The sequence below is a fragment of the Gobius niger genome, assembly GCF_951799975.1.
Source record: "Gobius niger genome assembly, contig: SCAFFOLD_54, whole genome shotgun sequence".
Taxonomy (NCBI): domain Eukaryota; kingdom Metazoa; phylum Chordata; class Actinopteri; order Gobiiformes; family Gobiidae; genus Gobius; species Gobius niger.
Window position 1 is genome coordinate 190,935 of NW_027639121.1, and position 18,527 is coordinate 209,461.

At 41.0% G+C, this 18,527-nt stretch overlaps 1 protein-coding gene across 1 annotated transcript in view; it reads left to right on the forward strand.

The window, feature by feature from the left end:
• Positions 1-2,341: 2,341 nt before the first annotated feature.
• The window catches only part of swap70b (switching B cell complex subunit SWAP70b), a gene marked incomplete at its 3' end in the record, with an annotated part of 54,878 nt that continues 38,692 nt past the window's right edge, over positions 2,342-18,527 (forward strand). Inside the window, exons 1-2 of the mRNA XM_079583310.1 lie at positions 2,342-2,485; positions 8,268-8,408. Coding sequence (XP_079439436.1) covers positions 2,393-2,485; positions 8,268-8,408 — 234 coding nt within the window. The 5' untranslated portion in view covers positions 2,342-2,392. The remainder of the gene's footprint in view (positions 2,486-8,267; positions 8,409-18,527) is intronic.

Genomic DNA, 18,527 nt, shown 5'->3' on the forward strand with positions numbered 1-18,527 from the left:
TCACTTCCTGTTCCTTTATATTTAAACGTGTGTGATGTTTGTCTTTGGGTCACGTGTTTTAATGTTTTTCTCAGAATTACAAACGTACCTGCGAAAATAAAACAACCCAAAAGAATTAAAGAATCATCCATAATGTCGATATTCAAGAGGAAGTCACTGTGAAAAATGTTGACCAGAACTAATGCTAACACCACTTACTAATGCTAGCACTACTAACTAATGCTAACACCACTTACTAATGCTAACACCACTAACTCATGCTAACACCACTTACTAATGCTAACACCACTTACTAATGCTAACACCACTTACTAATGCTAGCACTACTAACTAATGCTAACACCACTTACTAATGCTAGCACTACTAACTAATGCTAACACCACTTACTAATGCTAACACCACTAACTCATGCTAACACCACTTACTAATGCTAACACCACTAACTCATGCTAACACCACTTACTAATGCTAACACCACTTACTAATGCTAACACCACTAACTCATGCTAACACCACTAACTCATGCTAGCACTACTAACTAATGCTAACACCACTTACTAATGCTAACACCACTAACTCATGCTAACACCACTTACTAATGCTAACACCACTAACTCATGCTAACACCACTAACTCATGCTAACACCACTAACTCATGCTAACACCACTAACTCATGCTAACACCACTAACTAATGCTAACACCACTAACTAATGCTAACACCACTAACTAATGCTAACACCACTTACTAATGCTAACACCACTAACTCATGCTAACACCACTTACTAATGCTAACACCACTAACTAATGCTAACACCACTAACTAATGCTAGCGCTACTAACTAATGCTAACACCACTAACTAATGCTAACACTACCAACTAATGCTAACACCACTAACTAATGCTAACACCACTAACTAATGTTAACACCACTAACTCATGCTAACACCACTAACTCATGCTAACACCACTAACTAATGTTAACACCACTAACTCATGCTAACACCACTAACTCATGCTAACACCACTAACTAATGCTAACACCACTAACTAATGTTAACACCACTAACTCATGCTAACACCACTGACAAATGCTAACACCACTTACTAATGCTAACACCACTAACTAATGCTAGCACCACTAAGTAATGCTAACACTACCAACTAATGCTAACACCACAAACTAATGCTAACACCACTAACTAAAGCTAACACCACTAACTCATGCTAACACCACTAACTCATGCTAACACCACAAACTAATGCTAGCACCACAAACTAACGCTAACACCACTAACTAATGCTAACACCACAAACTAATGCTAACACCACTAACTAAAGCTAACACCACTAACTCATGCTAACACCACTAACTAATGCTAACACCACTAACTAATGCTAACACCACTAACTCATGCTAACACCACTAACTCATGCTAACACCACTAACTAATGCTAACACCACTAACTCATGCTAACACCACAAACTAATGCTAACACCACTAACTAATGCTAACACCACAAACTAATGCTAACACCACTAACTAAAGCTAACACCACTAACTCATGCTAACACCACTAACTAATGCTAACACCACTAACTCATGCTAACACCACTAACTAATGCTAACACCACTAACTAATGCTAACTCCACTAGCTAATACTAACACCACTAACTAATGCTAACACCACTAACTAATGCTAACACCACTTGCTTAGTTACAGTAATGTTCATTATTAATATTTATTTTGTTTCGTATTCTTTAATAAAAGTGATCAGCGCTGCGTAACAAGAGGTGGGGGAGGGATATGCTAATGAGGAAACACAGCCACTGATAATCTTCCCTTCCTCAGCCCCCCCTGAGTGAGGGGGCCCAGCAGAAATCAGACCCCCCCTGGACACGGCACTGGGCTCAAACCCAGGACCTTCTTGCTTTTATTCTTTTACTTTCAGTCCTGATCCTGGAGCAAAAGTCCTGCAGTTCCTCCCATTGTTTTCTAAGATAATTAATGATATTGAGCTTCCTGTTTGTTCAGACCTTTTAACCAAATGCATTCTCTACAGGTCAGCTTTACCCAAATCTAAAAGCTTCTTGGAGACCTTATAGTGAAACGCCTTGAAAGACCTACAAAGCTCTTCTAAATTGATCTCCTGGGGGTTGGGTAAAGCCGAACGGGCCTAATGTGTCCGGTGAACGCGGAGGTTTTGCTGCGCAGTGACGCGTCTCTCGCTGAGCGCCGCTGCTGCGCTTCTGCTCTTTACGCGCTGGGTCCTGGTCACGTGACGGCCGCTCCTCCTCCCCTCCCTCTGCACGCGGGGGGGGCAGGAGGAGGAGGAGAGAGGCGCAGGTTCCTCCTCAGACCGCGGAGAGCCCGGAGGGAGAGCAGCATGTCCCGGGACGAGCTGCTGAAGCCGATCTGGCACGCGTTCACCGCGCTGGACCTGGACCGCAGCGGGAAGGTGTCCAAGTCCCAGCTCAAGGTGCGAGGGAGCGGGGGGAGCGGGGGGGACAGGCCGGGGGGACAGGGCGGGGACAGAGCGGGGACAGAGCGGGGACAGAGAGGGGACAGTCCCGGACTCTCTGGAGCCGGTTCCTCCTGGGTTAAGCAGAGTTGATGAACTTTTGAGCGCCGCGTTTCGCCGGAGCCTTGGTTTGATTTATTCTCCTCTTTCAAACCTTAAAGCGGCTGCGCTCGCGACGATCACTTCAGTCACGTGATGATGTTAGTGTCGTGTCACGATCACAGAGTTTTATTTGGAGTCACAAACCTGTCAGCAGAGCGCGGAGAGTTCCTTTAACCTCTTAACCCCCACCTTAACCGAGCGCTTTTTCTCCTGTGCGGCTTTGGGTCCATTTTGACGCTTTTTTCCAGAAGCTTTTAGATTTGGGTAAAGCTGAAGTGGAGAAACTGTTCGGTTCGAGTGGGGGTTAAGAGGTTAAGCAGGTGTATGAACCTGTCTCTGCCCAGGGACGACACGGGGATATTATTGACTGTCCTCACACACACATGAAGACAATGTGAAGTTCAGGAAAATGAATCAACAAAGGAAATCACTGTAAAAAACTTACCTCCCGCCTGAACCGAGAGCATTTCCTCCAGTTCAGCTTTACCCAAATCCTGTCGGCCAGTGTAACGCCTCATTTGAAAGCTAAGATCTACAAAACTCATTTAAATGGATCTTTTTCCTCACGTCATCAAAAAAAATATATATCTTTTTTTGGGGGGTATTCAACTCATTTTGGAACTTTTTTGTCTTTTTTTTTAAATCAATTTATTGTGTTTTTTTGTCATTTTTGTCACATTTTGAGTCATTATTTTTTGTCATTTTCTTGTCGTTTTTTAATTTTTTGTCATTTTTTTGTCATTTTTTTTAATCAATTCACTGTCTTCTTTTTTGTCATTTTTTGATATTTTTTTTGTCATTTTTGTCACAGTTTTTGTCAATTTTTCGTCAATTTTTCATCGTTTTTTTGTCATTTTTTGTCAATTTTGTTTTCATTTTTTTTTCTTTTTTTTTGTCACATTTTTGTCATATTTTTCGTCAAAAGTTTTTGTCACATTTTTGGTCATTTTTTTGCATTTTTTTTGGTCATTTTTGTCACATTTTTTGTCAATTTTTCGTCATTTTTTATTTTTTTGGCATTTTTTGGGGCATTTATTGTGAATTTTTTTGTCCATTTTTGTCAAATTTCTTGTCTTTTTTTGTCATTTTTTGTTATTTGTTGTCACTTTTTTGTCACTTTTTTGTCAAAGTTTTCGTCACTTTTTTGTCACATCTTCATCGGGGTAAAGCCAAACTGGAGAAAATGTGCTCGGTCCAGGTGGGAGTGAAGGGTTTTTTTTTTGTCCGAAGTGCCGTCATGCACGAGCTTAATATAGAGACTGCAGTTACACATCAGACCTGAGGGGACAGTCGTGAGTATAAAATAATGTGATCTTCCATCTTGTCCCTTTAAGCTGATCACAAGTGAAACTCGGAACATTAGAATATCATTAAAAATATAATAACAAGAACAATTTCTATCATTTTGACACTTTCACTGATCAGCTTAAAGGGACAAGATGGAAGTTCACATTTTTATACTCACTACTGCCCCCAGAGTTGATGAACTTTTGAGCGCCGCGTTTCGCCGAGCTTTTAGATTTGGGTAAAGTTGAACTGGTGTGTTTGGTCTGTCGGACTCGGACCTTCTTTCTTAGTTAATAACTGTTTAATACAATAAGACTTAACGAAGGCCAGACCTAAATCTAAAAGTGAGTCTGGTTTCTGTCTTTACTCATGAGAGACAAATACAGGAAGTGTCTGCCCACAATAATGAGAATAATGACTGTGGTGTTATCTCTCCATCGCCCTGAGGCTGGGACGTCATCTGCAGACCCACACTTTCCCTCTGCAGCGTTTAAAGCAGCACAGACGTGATCAGGGCTTCATGTAAGAACAGCTCCGATTATGGCTCAGTCAGGGGGGGGCTGGAACATCTGGAACATCATCCCTCTCACTATCGGAGAACGGCCATCGTTAAACGCCTGAGCACATTCTCCAGTTTGGCTTTACCCAAATCTAAAAACTTCTTGAAAAGAGCGACAAAAATGACGATGACAACGCAAGGAAAAAGACCCATCTAGTTTTTTTAGGACTTAGCTTTCAAATGAGGCTCTGTTGGTAATGACGAGCGTTCTGCATGATCCATTTATTATTCGGCCATTTTCTAACTGAGCTCACACATAAACTTCACTCACTTTTATAAAGGACAAAGGTTTATTTAATGACTCACACAGCAAATAGTTCCCAAAAGTTTGCACGTTGCTTGGCAACGTTTGGCTAGGCTAGTAGCAGTAACTTTACTAGCAGTAAGGCCTGTAGCGGAAGGCTAGTAGCAGTAAGGCTAGTAGCAGTAAGGCTAGTAGCAGTAAGGCTAGTAGTAGTAACTTTAGTAGCAGTAAGGCTAGTAGCAGTAAGGCTAGTAGTAGTAACTTTAGAAGCAGTAACTCTAGTGGCAGTAACTTTAGTAGCAGTAACTCTAGTAGCAGTAACTCTAGTAGCAGTAAGGCTAGTAGCAGTAACTCTAGTAGCAGTAACTCTAGTAGCAGTAACTCTAGTAGCAGTAACTCTAGTAGCAGTAACTTTAGTAGCAGTAACTTTAGTAGCAGTAACTCTAGTAGCAGTAAGGCTAGTAGCAGTAACTCTAGTAGCAGTAAGGCTAGTAGCAGTAAGGCTAGTAGTAGTAACTCTAGTAGCAGTAACTCTAGTAGCAGTAACTCTAGTGGCAGTAACTTTAGTAGCAGTAACTCTAGTAGCAGTAAGGCTAGTAGCAGTAAGGCTAGTAGCAGTAAGGCTAGTAGTAGTAACTCTAGTAGCAGTAACTCTAGTAGCAGTAACTCTAGTAGCAGTAACTCTAGTAGCAGTAACTTTAGTAGCAGTAACTTTAGTAGCAGTAACTCTAGTAGCAGTAAGGCTAGTAGCAGTAACTCTAGTAGCAGTAACTCTAGTAGCAGTAACTCTAGTGGCAGTAACTTTAGTAGCAGTAACTCTAGTAGCAGTAAGGCTAGTAGCAGTAAGGCTAGTAGTAGTAACTCTAGTAGCAGTAACTCTAGTAGCAGTAACTCTAGTAGTAGTAACTCTAGTAGCAGTAACTCTAGTAGCAGTAACTCTAGTAGCAGTAACTCTAGTGGCAGTAACTTTAGTAGCAGTAACTCTAGTAGCAGTAAGGCTAGTAGCAGTAAGGCTAGTAGTAGTAACTCTAGTAGCAGTAACTCTAGTAGCAGTAACTCTAGTAGCAGTAACTCTAGTAGCAGTAACTTTAGTAGCAGTAACTTTAGTAGCAGTAACTCTAGTAGCAGTAAGGCTAGTAGCAGTAACTCTAGTAGCAGTAAGGCTAGTAGCAGTAAGGCTAGTAGTAGTAACTCTAGTAGCAGTAACTCTAGTAGCAGTAACTCTAGTGGCAGTAACTTTAGTAGCAGTAACTCTAGTAGCAGTAAGGCTAGTAGCAGTAAGGCTAGTAGCAGTAAGGCTAGTAGCAGTAACTTTAGTAGCAGTAACTTTAGTAGCAGTAACTCTAGTAGCAGTAAGGCTAGTAGCAGTAAGGCTAGTAGTAGTAACTCTAGTAGCAGTAACTCTAGTAGCAGTAAGGCTAGTAGCAGTAACTCTAGTAGCAGTAAGGCTAGTAGTAGTAACTCTAGTAGCAGTAACTCTAGTAGCAGTAACTCTAGTAGCAGTAACTCTAGTAGCAGTAACTTTAGTAGCAGTAACTTTAGTAGCAGTAACTCTAGTAGCAGTAAGGCTAGTAGCAGTAAGGCTAGTAGTAGTAACTCTAGTAGCAGTAACTCTAGTAGCAGTAAGGCTAGTAGCAGTAACTCTAGTAGCAGTAAGGCTAGTAGCAGTAACTTTAGTAGCAGTAACTCTAGTAGCAGTAACTCTAGTAGCAGTAACTCTAGTAGCAGTAACTCTAGTAGCAGTAACTCTAGTGGCAGTAACTTTAGTAGCAGTAACTCTAGTAGCAGTAAGGCTAGTAGCAGTAAGGCTAGTAGTAGTAACTCTAGTAGCAGTAACTCTAGTAGCAGTAAGGCTAGTAGCAGTAACTCTAGTAGCAGTAACTCTAGTAGCAGTAACTTTAGTAGCAGTAACTTTAGTAGCAGTAACTCTAGTAGCAGTAAGGCTAGTAGCAGTAACTCTAGTAGCAGTAACTCTAGTAGCAGTAACTCTAGTGGCAGTAACTTTAGTAGCAGTAACTTTAGTAGCAGTAACTCTAGTAGCAGTAACTCTAGTAGCAGTAACTCTAGTGGCAGTAACTTTAGTAGCAGTAACTTTAGTAGCAGTAACTCTAGTAGCAGTAACTCTAGTGGCAGTAACTTTAGTAGCAGTAACTCTAGTAGCAGTAACTCTAGTAGCAGTAACTCTAGTGGCAGTAACTTTAGTAGCAGTAACTTTAGTAGCAGTAACTCTAGTAGCAGTAACTCTAGTGGCAGTAACTCTAGTAGCAGTAACTCTAGTAGCAGTAACTCTAGTAGCAGTAAGGCTAGTAGCAGTAAGGCTAGTAGCAGTAACTTTAGTAGCAGTAACTCTAGTAGCAGTAACTCTAGTAGCAGTAACTCTAGTAGCAGTAACTCTAGTAGCAGTAACTCTAGTGGCAGTAACTTTAGTAGCAGTAACTCTAGTAGCAGTAAGGCTAGTAGCAGTAAGGCTAGTAGTAGTAACTCTAGTAGCAGTAACTCTAGTAGCAGTAAGGCTAGTAGCAGTAACTCTAGTAGCAGTAACTCTAGTAGCAGTAACTTTAGTAGCAGTAACTTTAGTAGCAGTAACTCTAGTAGCAGTAAGGCTAGTAGCAGTAACTCTAGTAGCAGTAACTCTAGTAGCAGTAACTCTAGTGGCAGTAACTTTAGTAGCAGTAACTTTAGTAGCAGTAACTCTAGTAGCAGTAACTCTAGTAGCAGTAACTCTAGTGGCAGTAACTTTAGTAGCAGTAACTTTAGTAGCAGTAACTCTAGTAGCAGTAACTCTAGTGGCAGTAACTTTAGTAGCAGTAACTCTAGTAGCAGTAACTCTAGTAGCAGTAACTCTAGTGGCAGTAACTTTAGTAGCAGTAACTTTAGTAGCAGTAACTCTAGTAGCAGTAACTCTAGTGGCAGTAACTCTAGTAGCAGTAACTCTAGTAGCAGTAACTCTAGTAGCAGTAAGGCTAGTAGCAGTAGGGCTAGTAGCAGTAAGGCTAGTAGAAAAGAAAATACAAATTGCTGTAGGACGTCCATATCGCCGCTAGTCTCCCATTGGAATGCATTGCGCTTTGGACACGTTAAAAAAACTTCAAAGCCTGGTTTCTAATTTTCTTAACTTTCTACAGCTGATATTCCCCCTGTGACGACACTGGGTTAGTTACAGTTAAAGAGACCAAGGCTGTTAGCATAGCGGCTACGCAGCGCGGCTACGACGAAAACCTCTGGAAACTTCTTCTGAAAACTGTCCGCCTCTCTCTCTGCAGGTCTTGTCTCTGTGCTCTGATTGGCTGTTTAACGCTGCTCTCTGATTGGCCGCCTCTCTCTCTGCAGGTGTTGTCTCTGTGCTCTGATTGGCTGTTAACGCTGCTCTCTGATTGGCTGTTAACGCTGCTCTCTGATTGGCCGCCTCTCTCTGCAGGTCTTGTCTCTGTGCTCTGATTGGCTGTTTAACGCTGCTCTCTGATTGGCCGCCTCTCTCTGCAGGTCTTGTCTCTGTGCTCTGATTGGCTGTTTAACGCTGCTCTCTGATTGGCCGCCTCTCTCTGCAGGTCCTGTCCCATAACCTGTGCACGGTGCTGAAGGTTCCTCACGACCCGGTGGCCCTGGAGGAACATTTCAAAGACGACGATGAAGGTCCCGTCTCCAACCAGGGATACATGCCGTACCTGTCCACCTTCATCCTGGACAAGGTCAGTGCCTCAGCCCCGGCAGGAACCAGACCAGAGCCACACGTTAGTACCGGTTTACCAGGAACCAGGAACCAGACCAGAGCCACACGTTAGTACCGGTTTACCAGGAACCAGGAACCAGACCAGAGCCACACGTTAGCACCGGTTTACCAGGAACCAGGAACCAGACCAGAGCCTGTCTTAAACACATTTTCTCCAATTTGACCTTCCCCAAATCTAAAGGCTTCTTGACTGGAGAGCAACACTGTAACGCCTCATTTGAAAGCTCAAATCTAGAAAAGTGATGGGAACTTTTTGTCACATTGTCGCTGCATTTTTGTCACTTTTTCGTCACTTTTTGGTTGTGTTTTCGTCTCTTCTTTTTCATGTTTTTTTTTCATGTTATTGTTTTTTCATCGCTTTGTCGTCACGTTTTCGTCACGTTTTGTTGCTTTTCCAGCACATTTTTGTTTTTGGATGCTTTTCTTTTAACCCCTTAACTCCCGCCTGAACCGAGCACATTTTCTCCAGTTTGGCTTTACCCCAATCCAAAAGCTTCTGGAAAAAAGCTGTGAAAATAGCAACAAAACTGAGACGAAAACAATGATGAAAATGTGACAAAAAAGTGATGAAAAAATGACAAAAAAGTGACAAAAAATTTGACAAAAATTTGACCAAAAAATGACAAAATGTAACAAAAATTTGATGAAAAAGTGACAAAAAAATGACAAAAAAATGACATAAAAAAATACTAAAATGTGACAAAAAATGACAAAAAGTGACAAAAAAGTGATAAAAAAGTGATAAAAATTTGACAAAAAAATGACAAAAATTAGATGAAAAAAAATTACAAAAAAATTACAAAAAAATTACAAAAATTTGATAAAAATTTGATAAAAAAATGACAAAATGTAACAAAAATGTGATGAAAAAGTGACAAAAAATAACAAAAAAATTACAAAAATGTGACAAAAAAGTGATACAAATTTGACGAAAAAATAACAAAAAATAGTTGAAACAATGACCAAAAAAAATGACAAAAAATGACAAAAAATTGTTAAAAATTTGACCAAAAAATTACAAAAAATTGACAAAAAAGTTACAAAAATGAGTTGAATACCCAACAAATAAATGATGGAAAAAAAATGTGATGCTGTGAGGAAAAAGATCCTCTCGGTTCAGGCGGGAGTTAAGCGGTTAAGCTTTTAGATTTGGGTAAAGCTCGGTTTCGCCCGGGGGTCAGGGTAAGGTAAAGTGGTGGTCTGTTGTGGCCCCTGTGTGTTTCCCTCTGCACGGCCCTGGTCTGACCTGTCGTGCAGCTCCGTCACCTCACCCCACAGGCTCCGCCCCCTGGCCCCGCCCTCCTCGCGGACGTGGTTGTTTTTGCTGAATTCCTGTTTGGCCGGTCGGCCCTGGAGAATGTGCTGAGTCGTGGTTTCGCTGGCGTGACTGAGGCGTGAGGCGTCTGTGACCCGAAGGTCAGGCTCACTTTGTTTCTGTCCCGAGTGTCACGTCGGCGCCAAACCTTGAAGAAAGAAACAAAAGAAACAAAAGAAACAAACGAAGTGACAGACTTTAAACTGTACCAGGTTAGTTCTCCAGGAAGTGACTCCATCCTGGTCTTTCTCTAGTTCACTCATACTGGCATGTTCGGTATCCACGTGTAGCACGAAAGGCTGTGATCCAAATATGGTCAGTTCCTTTGTTTGGTGTTTGGGGAAAATGTGGCAAATGTCGAAAAAGTTTTGGAAACGTTTTGAAAATGCTGGAACAATATGAAAACATTTATTAATTGGGATTTTTTTGAAAATGTAGAAACATTTGAAAAGACGATGGGATAGTTTAGACCAGTGTTTTTCACTGTGCCGGGAGATCATGTCTGGTGAGCCTTGGAAAATATCCAATTTCACCGAGTTGTTTTTTTTAAAACAAATTCATTATTATCCACAAATAATGAAGCGTTTTTGAGTGTCTGTGCTGTCTAGAGTAGAGTAACCATGTAATAAATCCTCCATATCAGGAAGCTCATTTCTTTGAAACGAGAGAGTTAGTGATGCATGGAGGAGGCGGCAGGTGGCGGTGACTGTGGCATTGTGGGTAGTGAGACTATACGATCCTATTCAAGACACTTTGATGTGAACGACTGAGGCGACAGGGTTACATTTGTAATGTTTTCTGCTGGTGGTGCCTCGTGATTTTTACAATGAAAAACATGTGTCTTGGCTCAAAAAAGGTTGAAAAACACTGGTTTAGAATTTTTTGGGAAATGATGTAAAAGTTTGTAAAATTTTGAAATGTCCTTTGTGGGACAAACACACCAGGACATGAGCAGAGAAAGAGACTTTAAAGGAACAGGCCAGCATTTTTCCATACACTACATTTTTGTCATGTTTTTGTCACATTTTTGTCATTTTTTGTCACATTTTTGTCACATTTTTGGTCATTTTTTTGTCATTTTTTGTCACATTTTTGTCATTTTTTGTCACATTTTTGTCACATTTTTGGTCATTTTTTTGTCATTTTTTGTCACATTTTTGTCATTTTTTGTCACATTTTTGTCACATTTTTTGTCATTTTTTTGTCATTTTTTGTCACATTTTTGTCATTTTTTGTCACATTTTTGTCATTTTTTGTCACATTTTTGTCACATTTTTGTCATTTTTTGTCACATTTTTGTCACATTTTTGTCATTTTTTGTCATTTTTTGTCATTTTTTGTCATTTTTTTGTCATTTTTTGTCATTTTTTGGTCATTTTTTTGTCATTTTTTTGTCATTTTTTTGGTCCATTTTTAGTTCTTTTTTCATCATTTTTTGTCAATTTCTTGTGACATTTTTGCCACTTTTTCATCCATTTTTTGTCACTTTTTTGTCACATTTCCATCATTGTTTTTGTCTCAGTTTTGTTGCTATTTTCACAATAGTAATCTTCACTTTACTGCGCGGACGCCAAACTACTCCTGGTATTATTACGCCTTACAATATAGTTCCCCCTTTTATCCGCTTAGAAAATCCACATTGTTTAATTTTGTGTAATTATACTTTGTAGTGGAACACTTCACGTAACCATATTTAAATAGGGAAAACGTGGAAGAGCTTGGTAGCTTCTATCTTGACCTGTTTTGGAGCTATAGATGAGAGAGGGAGAGGCTAAATGCTAACGCCGTCTGCGCTGTGTTTACGTGACTGAAGATCAGACAGGTCCTAAAGAACTCGTCACAGCTCAGGTAAGAACATATCTCAGTGTGGAAAAACGCTGCCTGTTCCTTTAACATCTGAGCTTCAGTCGCTCCATCAGACTCACAGACGAACAATGGAAATCGCTCTGATGAATCTTTGGACCTGAGATCAGACTAAATCAGAATGTTTTCAGCGGGATTGTGATTATGATTTTCATTATGATTAATCAAAGAGGAAGTGAGAGGCCGTGACTTTTCTCGCTCCAGTGAACCTTTCACAATAAGAGCAGCTGCGGACTGAACCTGGACTAAACCTGGACTGAACCTGGACTAAACCAGGACTGAAACTGCAAGTCAACCGCGACCAGGCAAATACACGTTAGAGGGGGGGGGGGTCATTTTAGGGACTTTCTCGATAACGATGACGTCATATCTTTCCAAACCATCAGAAGTATGTTAGATAGCCAGTTAGTTAGTCAGTTAGTTAATTAGTTAGTCAGTTATCAGTTAGTTACTCCCACCCGCCGCCTTAACCAAGCACGTTTTCTCCAGTTTGGCTTTAAAAGCTTCTCGAGCCTCAGTGTAAATGCGACACTTCCACAAAGACATATTTTACCCTCTTACCCCCTCGCCTGAAGGGGATGTTTCAGGATGTTCGACATAGGGCCTCATTTCCTAGTTATAGAGGCGCTAGGCTAGTGCATGTCTATAGTAACTAGTAGCCTGCATTAAAAACAGTCTGACCCGAGCAAAGCGCACCTGAGGCAAATCACTCATAACACCAGACTAACCATATAAACATCTGTGTTGATTTTAAAATAACTTATACCCTGGTCTGGGTGAATACTGGATCCTGATTGGCTGGTGCATTATTTTGGTATAACCGCACACGTAGTCCGGTAGTTAAATCACTGGGATGTCACTCCGCTGTGGCGTCGCCATAGCAACGCCTGACACAGCTGAATCAGATAAAGGCGTAATTAGTGACTGACAGGAACGTATGAGATGGATTTAGTGTTTGCTAAATGTTTGTAGAGGAGAGTGAGCAGCTAGGTTAGCTACTGTTAATAACATATGAGCTTTACATTTCTATTGGAAACGGTTAAGGCTATTCATCATTTTCAGGCGTACATAAAATGATCCTGCATTGAAGCATCTTTGTCTGGATTAGTAAAGTCAAACATAAAAGTTTCAGTTGGGCCCAGGTGTGAGCGACTCCACCGCAGCTGTTTCCATAAACAGTTGAGCTGGTTGAGCTAGCTAGCTTTAGCTTCAGGTTAAACCTTGTAAAAGGTAAATAACTCCTGCCCACGAGTGCCGCATATCGGTGTTTCCTTCCAGGGAAAAGTGTTTCCGGGTTAGTCCTGTTGTGTTGTGATTCTGTGCTGATGTTGTGTCGTTGAGCCTGACTGAGATCCTCGTAATAGCTGCGGAGAATGACTCGCTCTGAGACCAGCCTTCAGTGACCGGCTAATAACCCACACAAAATAGTCCCGTAGTCTGGCAGATTTAGTGACTTTAGTCAATGAAAAACACATTTATTATAAATGTTAGGTTTGTGGGACCCTGGTATAAGCGGATTAAACAACGAGGAGCCGCGTTAGACGTTATAATGCACTTCGCGGAGTAACACGACTCCGCTGCGCGTCGTGGTGTTCTTGACTCCGCGTCGTGCATTATAACCATCTAATGCGGCTCCTCGTTGTTTAATCCTTACTTATATCTGAGCAGCATCAGCTTCCTGGTTGTAGCGATGCCGCGGCGGAGTGATCTGCTCGGTGACCGGACCTACATTAGTTTGTTTACCTGCGGCCGCATCACTACACGTGGAATTCACAAAGGAGCTTCTAAAAATCAGATATGGCTACATTTGGAGGATTTAATGCAGGCTACTAGGCTGTATCCGAATGTCCACCCTAGCCCCTAACCCCTCATTCACTACATAGGCCTGCACTATATAGTCGACTATATAGTCACTGATTCTGTTGGCGATTCGGACACAAGACACTACTTTCTCCACGCTGCGTGACGTCACGCGCGCTGCGGCGTGCAGATGTTTTTTTTTTGTTTTTTTATCTGAATTTATTTATTGGTACAAACGTTTATTTTATGAAAGAGAACGACTGTTTTGGCACTTTTACAGGCTTTACTATCATCACAAAAAAGCAAAAAAAAAAAAAAAAAAAGTCACCCCAGCGTGAGCTCAGAGACGCCGAAAGTAGGTCACAGGCAGGTGTCCGAAGCGCCAGCAGATTGAGTCACTACATCTGCTAAAAGTTCACGAAACTCCGGGAATAAAGTATTTCTGCGATAAAGACCAACCAGACTCATGAGACAGTGGAATATTTATGGATAAATACGAGACAGATACGCTTTTACTTCACATGGATTTTACGTGAATGTCTTGGATTATTCGAGAGGAAGCTGTCGGTCATTTAACAGCGCAAGCTAAAGGTTAGCAGCTAACGTTAGCATCTTTTCACCGTAGCCGTTTATATTTAGGTCGTTTATTCATGAGAAACACAAACACACGACTGAAACAGCTGATTTCATTCAGTCGTGTTGTTTAGTTCAAAGACCTGTCTCTGTCAGGCTCTTCTCCGACTCTCGCAATGCATTGTGGTCTATATTGACCCGTTTAGTGACCATCGATGCTCACTACTTTTCCAGATGCATTGTGGGAAATTTCGAGTGCACTACTTTTTTCTCTCTGGACATTCGGAGACCCCTACAAAATGGCGTGAGCACTTTATAGTCTCTATATAGGGAATAGTGTGGACATTCGGATACAGCCCTAGTTACCAGAGACATGCACTAGCCTAGCACTAGCCTAGCACTAGCCTAGCACTAGCCTCGCACTAGCCTAGCACTAGCCTAGCACTACTAAGCTCTTCAAATATAAGGACTGCATGAATTAAAAAAAAATATATATATATATATATATCTCCAGAAATCAACAACAACAAATGAGGCCCTTTATCAAAAATCCTGGAATATCTCTTTAACCGAGTCCATTTTCTCCAGTTCTGCTTCACCCAAATCTAAAAATGTCTTGCCTGGACGCCTCATTTAAGGCGAGACACTTTAGGTGAAAGTATTGATGTTTCGCGCAGTGGTGGAAGTGGAGATTTGTATCTGTTTTCCTCCCTTTACATCTTAGTTTTCATGTCAGATATAAAAATGATGATGTTTGTTTGATGATGTTTTGTCTGCGAGGTGGGGGCGACCCGGAAGTAGAAAGGCCGTCTTTCCCGCGGGTTTTCATTCATAAATATTGACAGATTTTACAGGAGTGAGCCCTTATAGAAGCTCCCACAGACTCCAAACTTTACAGGCTGAGACACAACAAGATTTTGAAGGTTTTTTCAGAGGGATTTTTTATATCTAATTCCTAGCCTGATTTATTCAGCTTTGAAACCAAAAAAAACAGGCAGAATTTGAATTTTTACAGATTTTTTCACTGATGATTAGTTTATTGAAAAACTAAACAAAATCTCCAAAATCCCCTCTGAAAAAATCTTAGTCACTAATATGTCAATAAAATAAAACCATAACATTTAATCTGGCTCAGTTGGCTTGTTGCACGGTGTGGCTATGCTAGTTCCTCTGACCTGAAGGTGTGAGCGCCTGGACTTCCTGTCTGTTTTCTTTTCCTGGAATAATAATCATATTTTCTAAAGATTATGTTGTGGGCGGTGAGTTCCCGGTAGACGATCATTTACTGTGTTCAAATCATGAAGTTCAGATCAGAGATGCCTGTGATCATAAAGGATCGAGAGTTTGTCTTGAAGCTAAAGGCTAACATGCTATAAAAATATATATAAAGGCACTATTTCAAGTTGTGTAATGCATTAACCCCTTAACTCCCACCTGAACCGAGCACATTTTCTCGACGAAAACAATGATGGAAAAGTGGCAAAAATGTCACAAAAATGTCACAAGAAATTGACAAAAAATTGATGAAAAATGACAAAAAATATGATAAAAATTTGACAAAAAATGTGACAAAAAAAACTACAAAAATGTGAGAAGAAAATTGACAAAAAAGGGACGAAAAATTGATGAAAAAGTGGCAAAAATGTGATAAAAATGTCACAAGAAATTGACCAAAAATTGACGAAAAATGACAAAAAATATGATAAAAATTTGACCAAAAATGTTACAAAAAAAACTACAAAAATGTGATAAAAAATTGACGAAAAAATGAAAATAAATAAATAAAAGTGACCAAAAAATGAAAAAAAAAGTGACAAAAATGATGGGAAAAAAAATGTGATGACGTGAGGAAGAAAGATCCTCTCGGTTCAGGCGGGAGTTAAGAGGTTAAATTAGCTTCAAGACAAACTCACTGATCCTCACAAACATAAACATCTCCTCTATGGAAATATTTCTACCAGGAACTCACTGGTCTGAGCTCATCTTAATGGAAATGAATACGAACAGGAAGTACTAGCGCCCACAGCTTCAGCTCAGAGGAACTAGCGTAGCCACACTGTGCAACAAGCCAATTCATTATTTTGATTTCCCAAAATACAGGCAGTTTTGGCCACTTTAATGCTCAAAACGCCTTATTTTTATGTGAAAACATAAAATGACAGAAAAAGTGCAACACATTTTTCCCTCATATTTATATCTGTGATGTTCAGCAAAAGTTTCAAATTGACATCTATACATTTACTTGTTTTCCGCTATTCACCTGCAGTGTCTTGCCTTAAAAGCCAAGATCTACAAAAGTCACGTTTTCATCACTTTTTGGTCACGTTTTTGTTGCTTTTCTGGCATAGTTTTGTTCCGTTGTTCCGTTGTTCCGTCCTTCTGTGCTCTTCCAGAATGAGGCGGACAAAACTGATCCTCACCTTTTTGTCGCGTCATGTTCCTCTTTTTCGTTGCTTTTTTTAATGTTTTTTTTCCAATAAGATTTGGATAAAGCAGAAGAAAAGCTTTGCATCAGCTACATGAGGCAGATGAGGGAAAATCCCAGTCTGCTCTTTGTGAGGCCTCGTTTCTCTCTTCAGTCTCTCACAGACTGACGGGTGAAGAAGGAAGTCGTGGAGATTCTGCTTCAACCTTTATAGTGAATTTTCCTATATTTAATTTCTTACTTGATATTTTAGGTTCAGAATTCAACACTACAGCACATACAGTTCTGTGTAAAGCTCCGGGACTTCCTTCTTCACCAGTGGCTCTGTGACTGTAGAGCACTGAGGCCAGCAAAGATTTACAAAAGTGTCCGGTAAAACCACGAGGAGCAGAAAACACAGCTGCACCGAGAGCGAGGGAGCTGCTGCTTGTTTACACGTCTCGATCTCGTACAGTTTGTCATTTCAACACGATCGAGTCACATGACCCAGAGGATTCTCCCGCAGATATTTATAAACCTTTAGTGACGTAAGCAAAACAAACTGAGCGTTTCACATTCTCAGCATTTCTGTCTTTGTTCGAGCCGCAGACTGTTCACTGTCCTGCTGCAGCTCCGCCCACACGGCCATGACGGGAGGACGACCAGTGCAGAAGCTTTAGATTTGGGTAAAGCTGAACTCAGAGTCAGAGGAAGGAAGTGAATCACAGAATGAGGAAAGTGTTCATTCATAACTTGGTGTTTCCAGATTTAGTCACAGTTTATGTGTTCATTTGTGATGGACACACATGTGGGCGGAGCTTCCTGTCCCCACACGAGTGGGCGGAGCTTCCTGCCCCCACACGAGTGGGCGGAGCTTCCTGCGCCTCGTTACAGTCGTTACATCAGCTCGGTTTGTCCTGAGGAAAAACCCCCACGATTCACTCCAGGATTGGTCAAACATCTGTCCACACATCAGTCTAACGCCTCATTTGAAAGCTAAGGACAATAAATGATGTCCTTTTGCAATAGAATGTAAAGGTTTGGGAGTGTTGCAGTTTATTTTGACTCTGTCTTGTCATTCACAAATAGTGCCTCTAAGTTCATTCAAACAAATCTTTATTTAACCAGAGGAACAATCTCATTGAGATAAAAAAAAAAAAAAAATCTCTTTTACAAGAGTAAGTGACTGAGGGAGGGGGTCCCAGGGGCCCCAAAAAGATGGGAATCGGAGCCAGTAAATAGGTCATTCTAGTCATTAGCCACATTAGCCACATTAGCCGACATAAGCCAACATTAGCCAACATTAGCCAACATTAGCCTACCTTAGCCGACATTAGCCGACATTAGCCATCATTAGCCAACAGTAGCCAACATTAGCCAACAGTAGCCACTTTAGCCGACATTAGCCATCATTAGCCAACAGTAGCCAACATTAGCCAACAGTAGCCACTTTAGCCGACATAAGCCAACATTAGCCATCATTAGCCAACATTAGCCAACATTAGCCATCATTAGCCAACAGTAGCCACATGAGTTGACATTAGCCACTTTAGCCGACATAAGCCAACATTAGCCACATTAGCCACATTAGCTGACATTAGCCACATTAGCTGACATTAGCTGACATTAGCCATCATTAGCCAACAGTAGCCAACAGTAGCCAACAGTAGCCACATGAGTTGACATTAGCCACATAAGCCAACATTAGCCACATTAGCCACATTAGCTGACATTAGCCACATTAGCCGACATTAGCCGACATTAGCCATCATTAGCCAACAGTAGCCAACATTAGCCAACAGTAGCCACATGAGTTGACATTAGCCACATTAGCCGACATTAGCCGACATTAGCCGACATTAGCCGACATTAGCCATCATTAGCCAACAGTAGCCAACATTAGCCAACAGTAGCCGCTTTAGCCGACATAAGCCAACATTAGCCACATTAGCCACATTTGCTGACATTAGCCACATTAGCTGACATTAGCCAACATTAGCCACATTAGCCACATTAGCTGACATTAGCCATCATTAGCCAACAGTAGCCACATGAGTTGACATTAGCCACTTTAGCCGACATAAGCCAACATTAGCCACATTAGCCAACATTAGCCACATTAG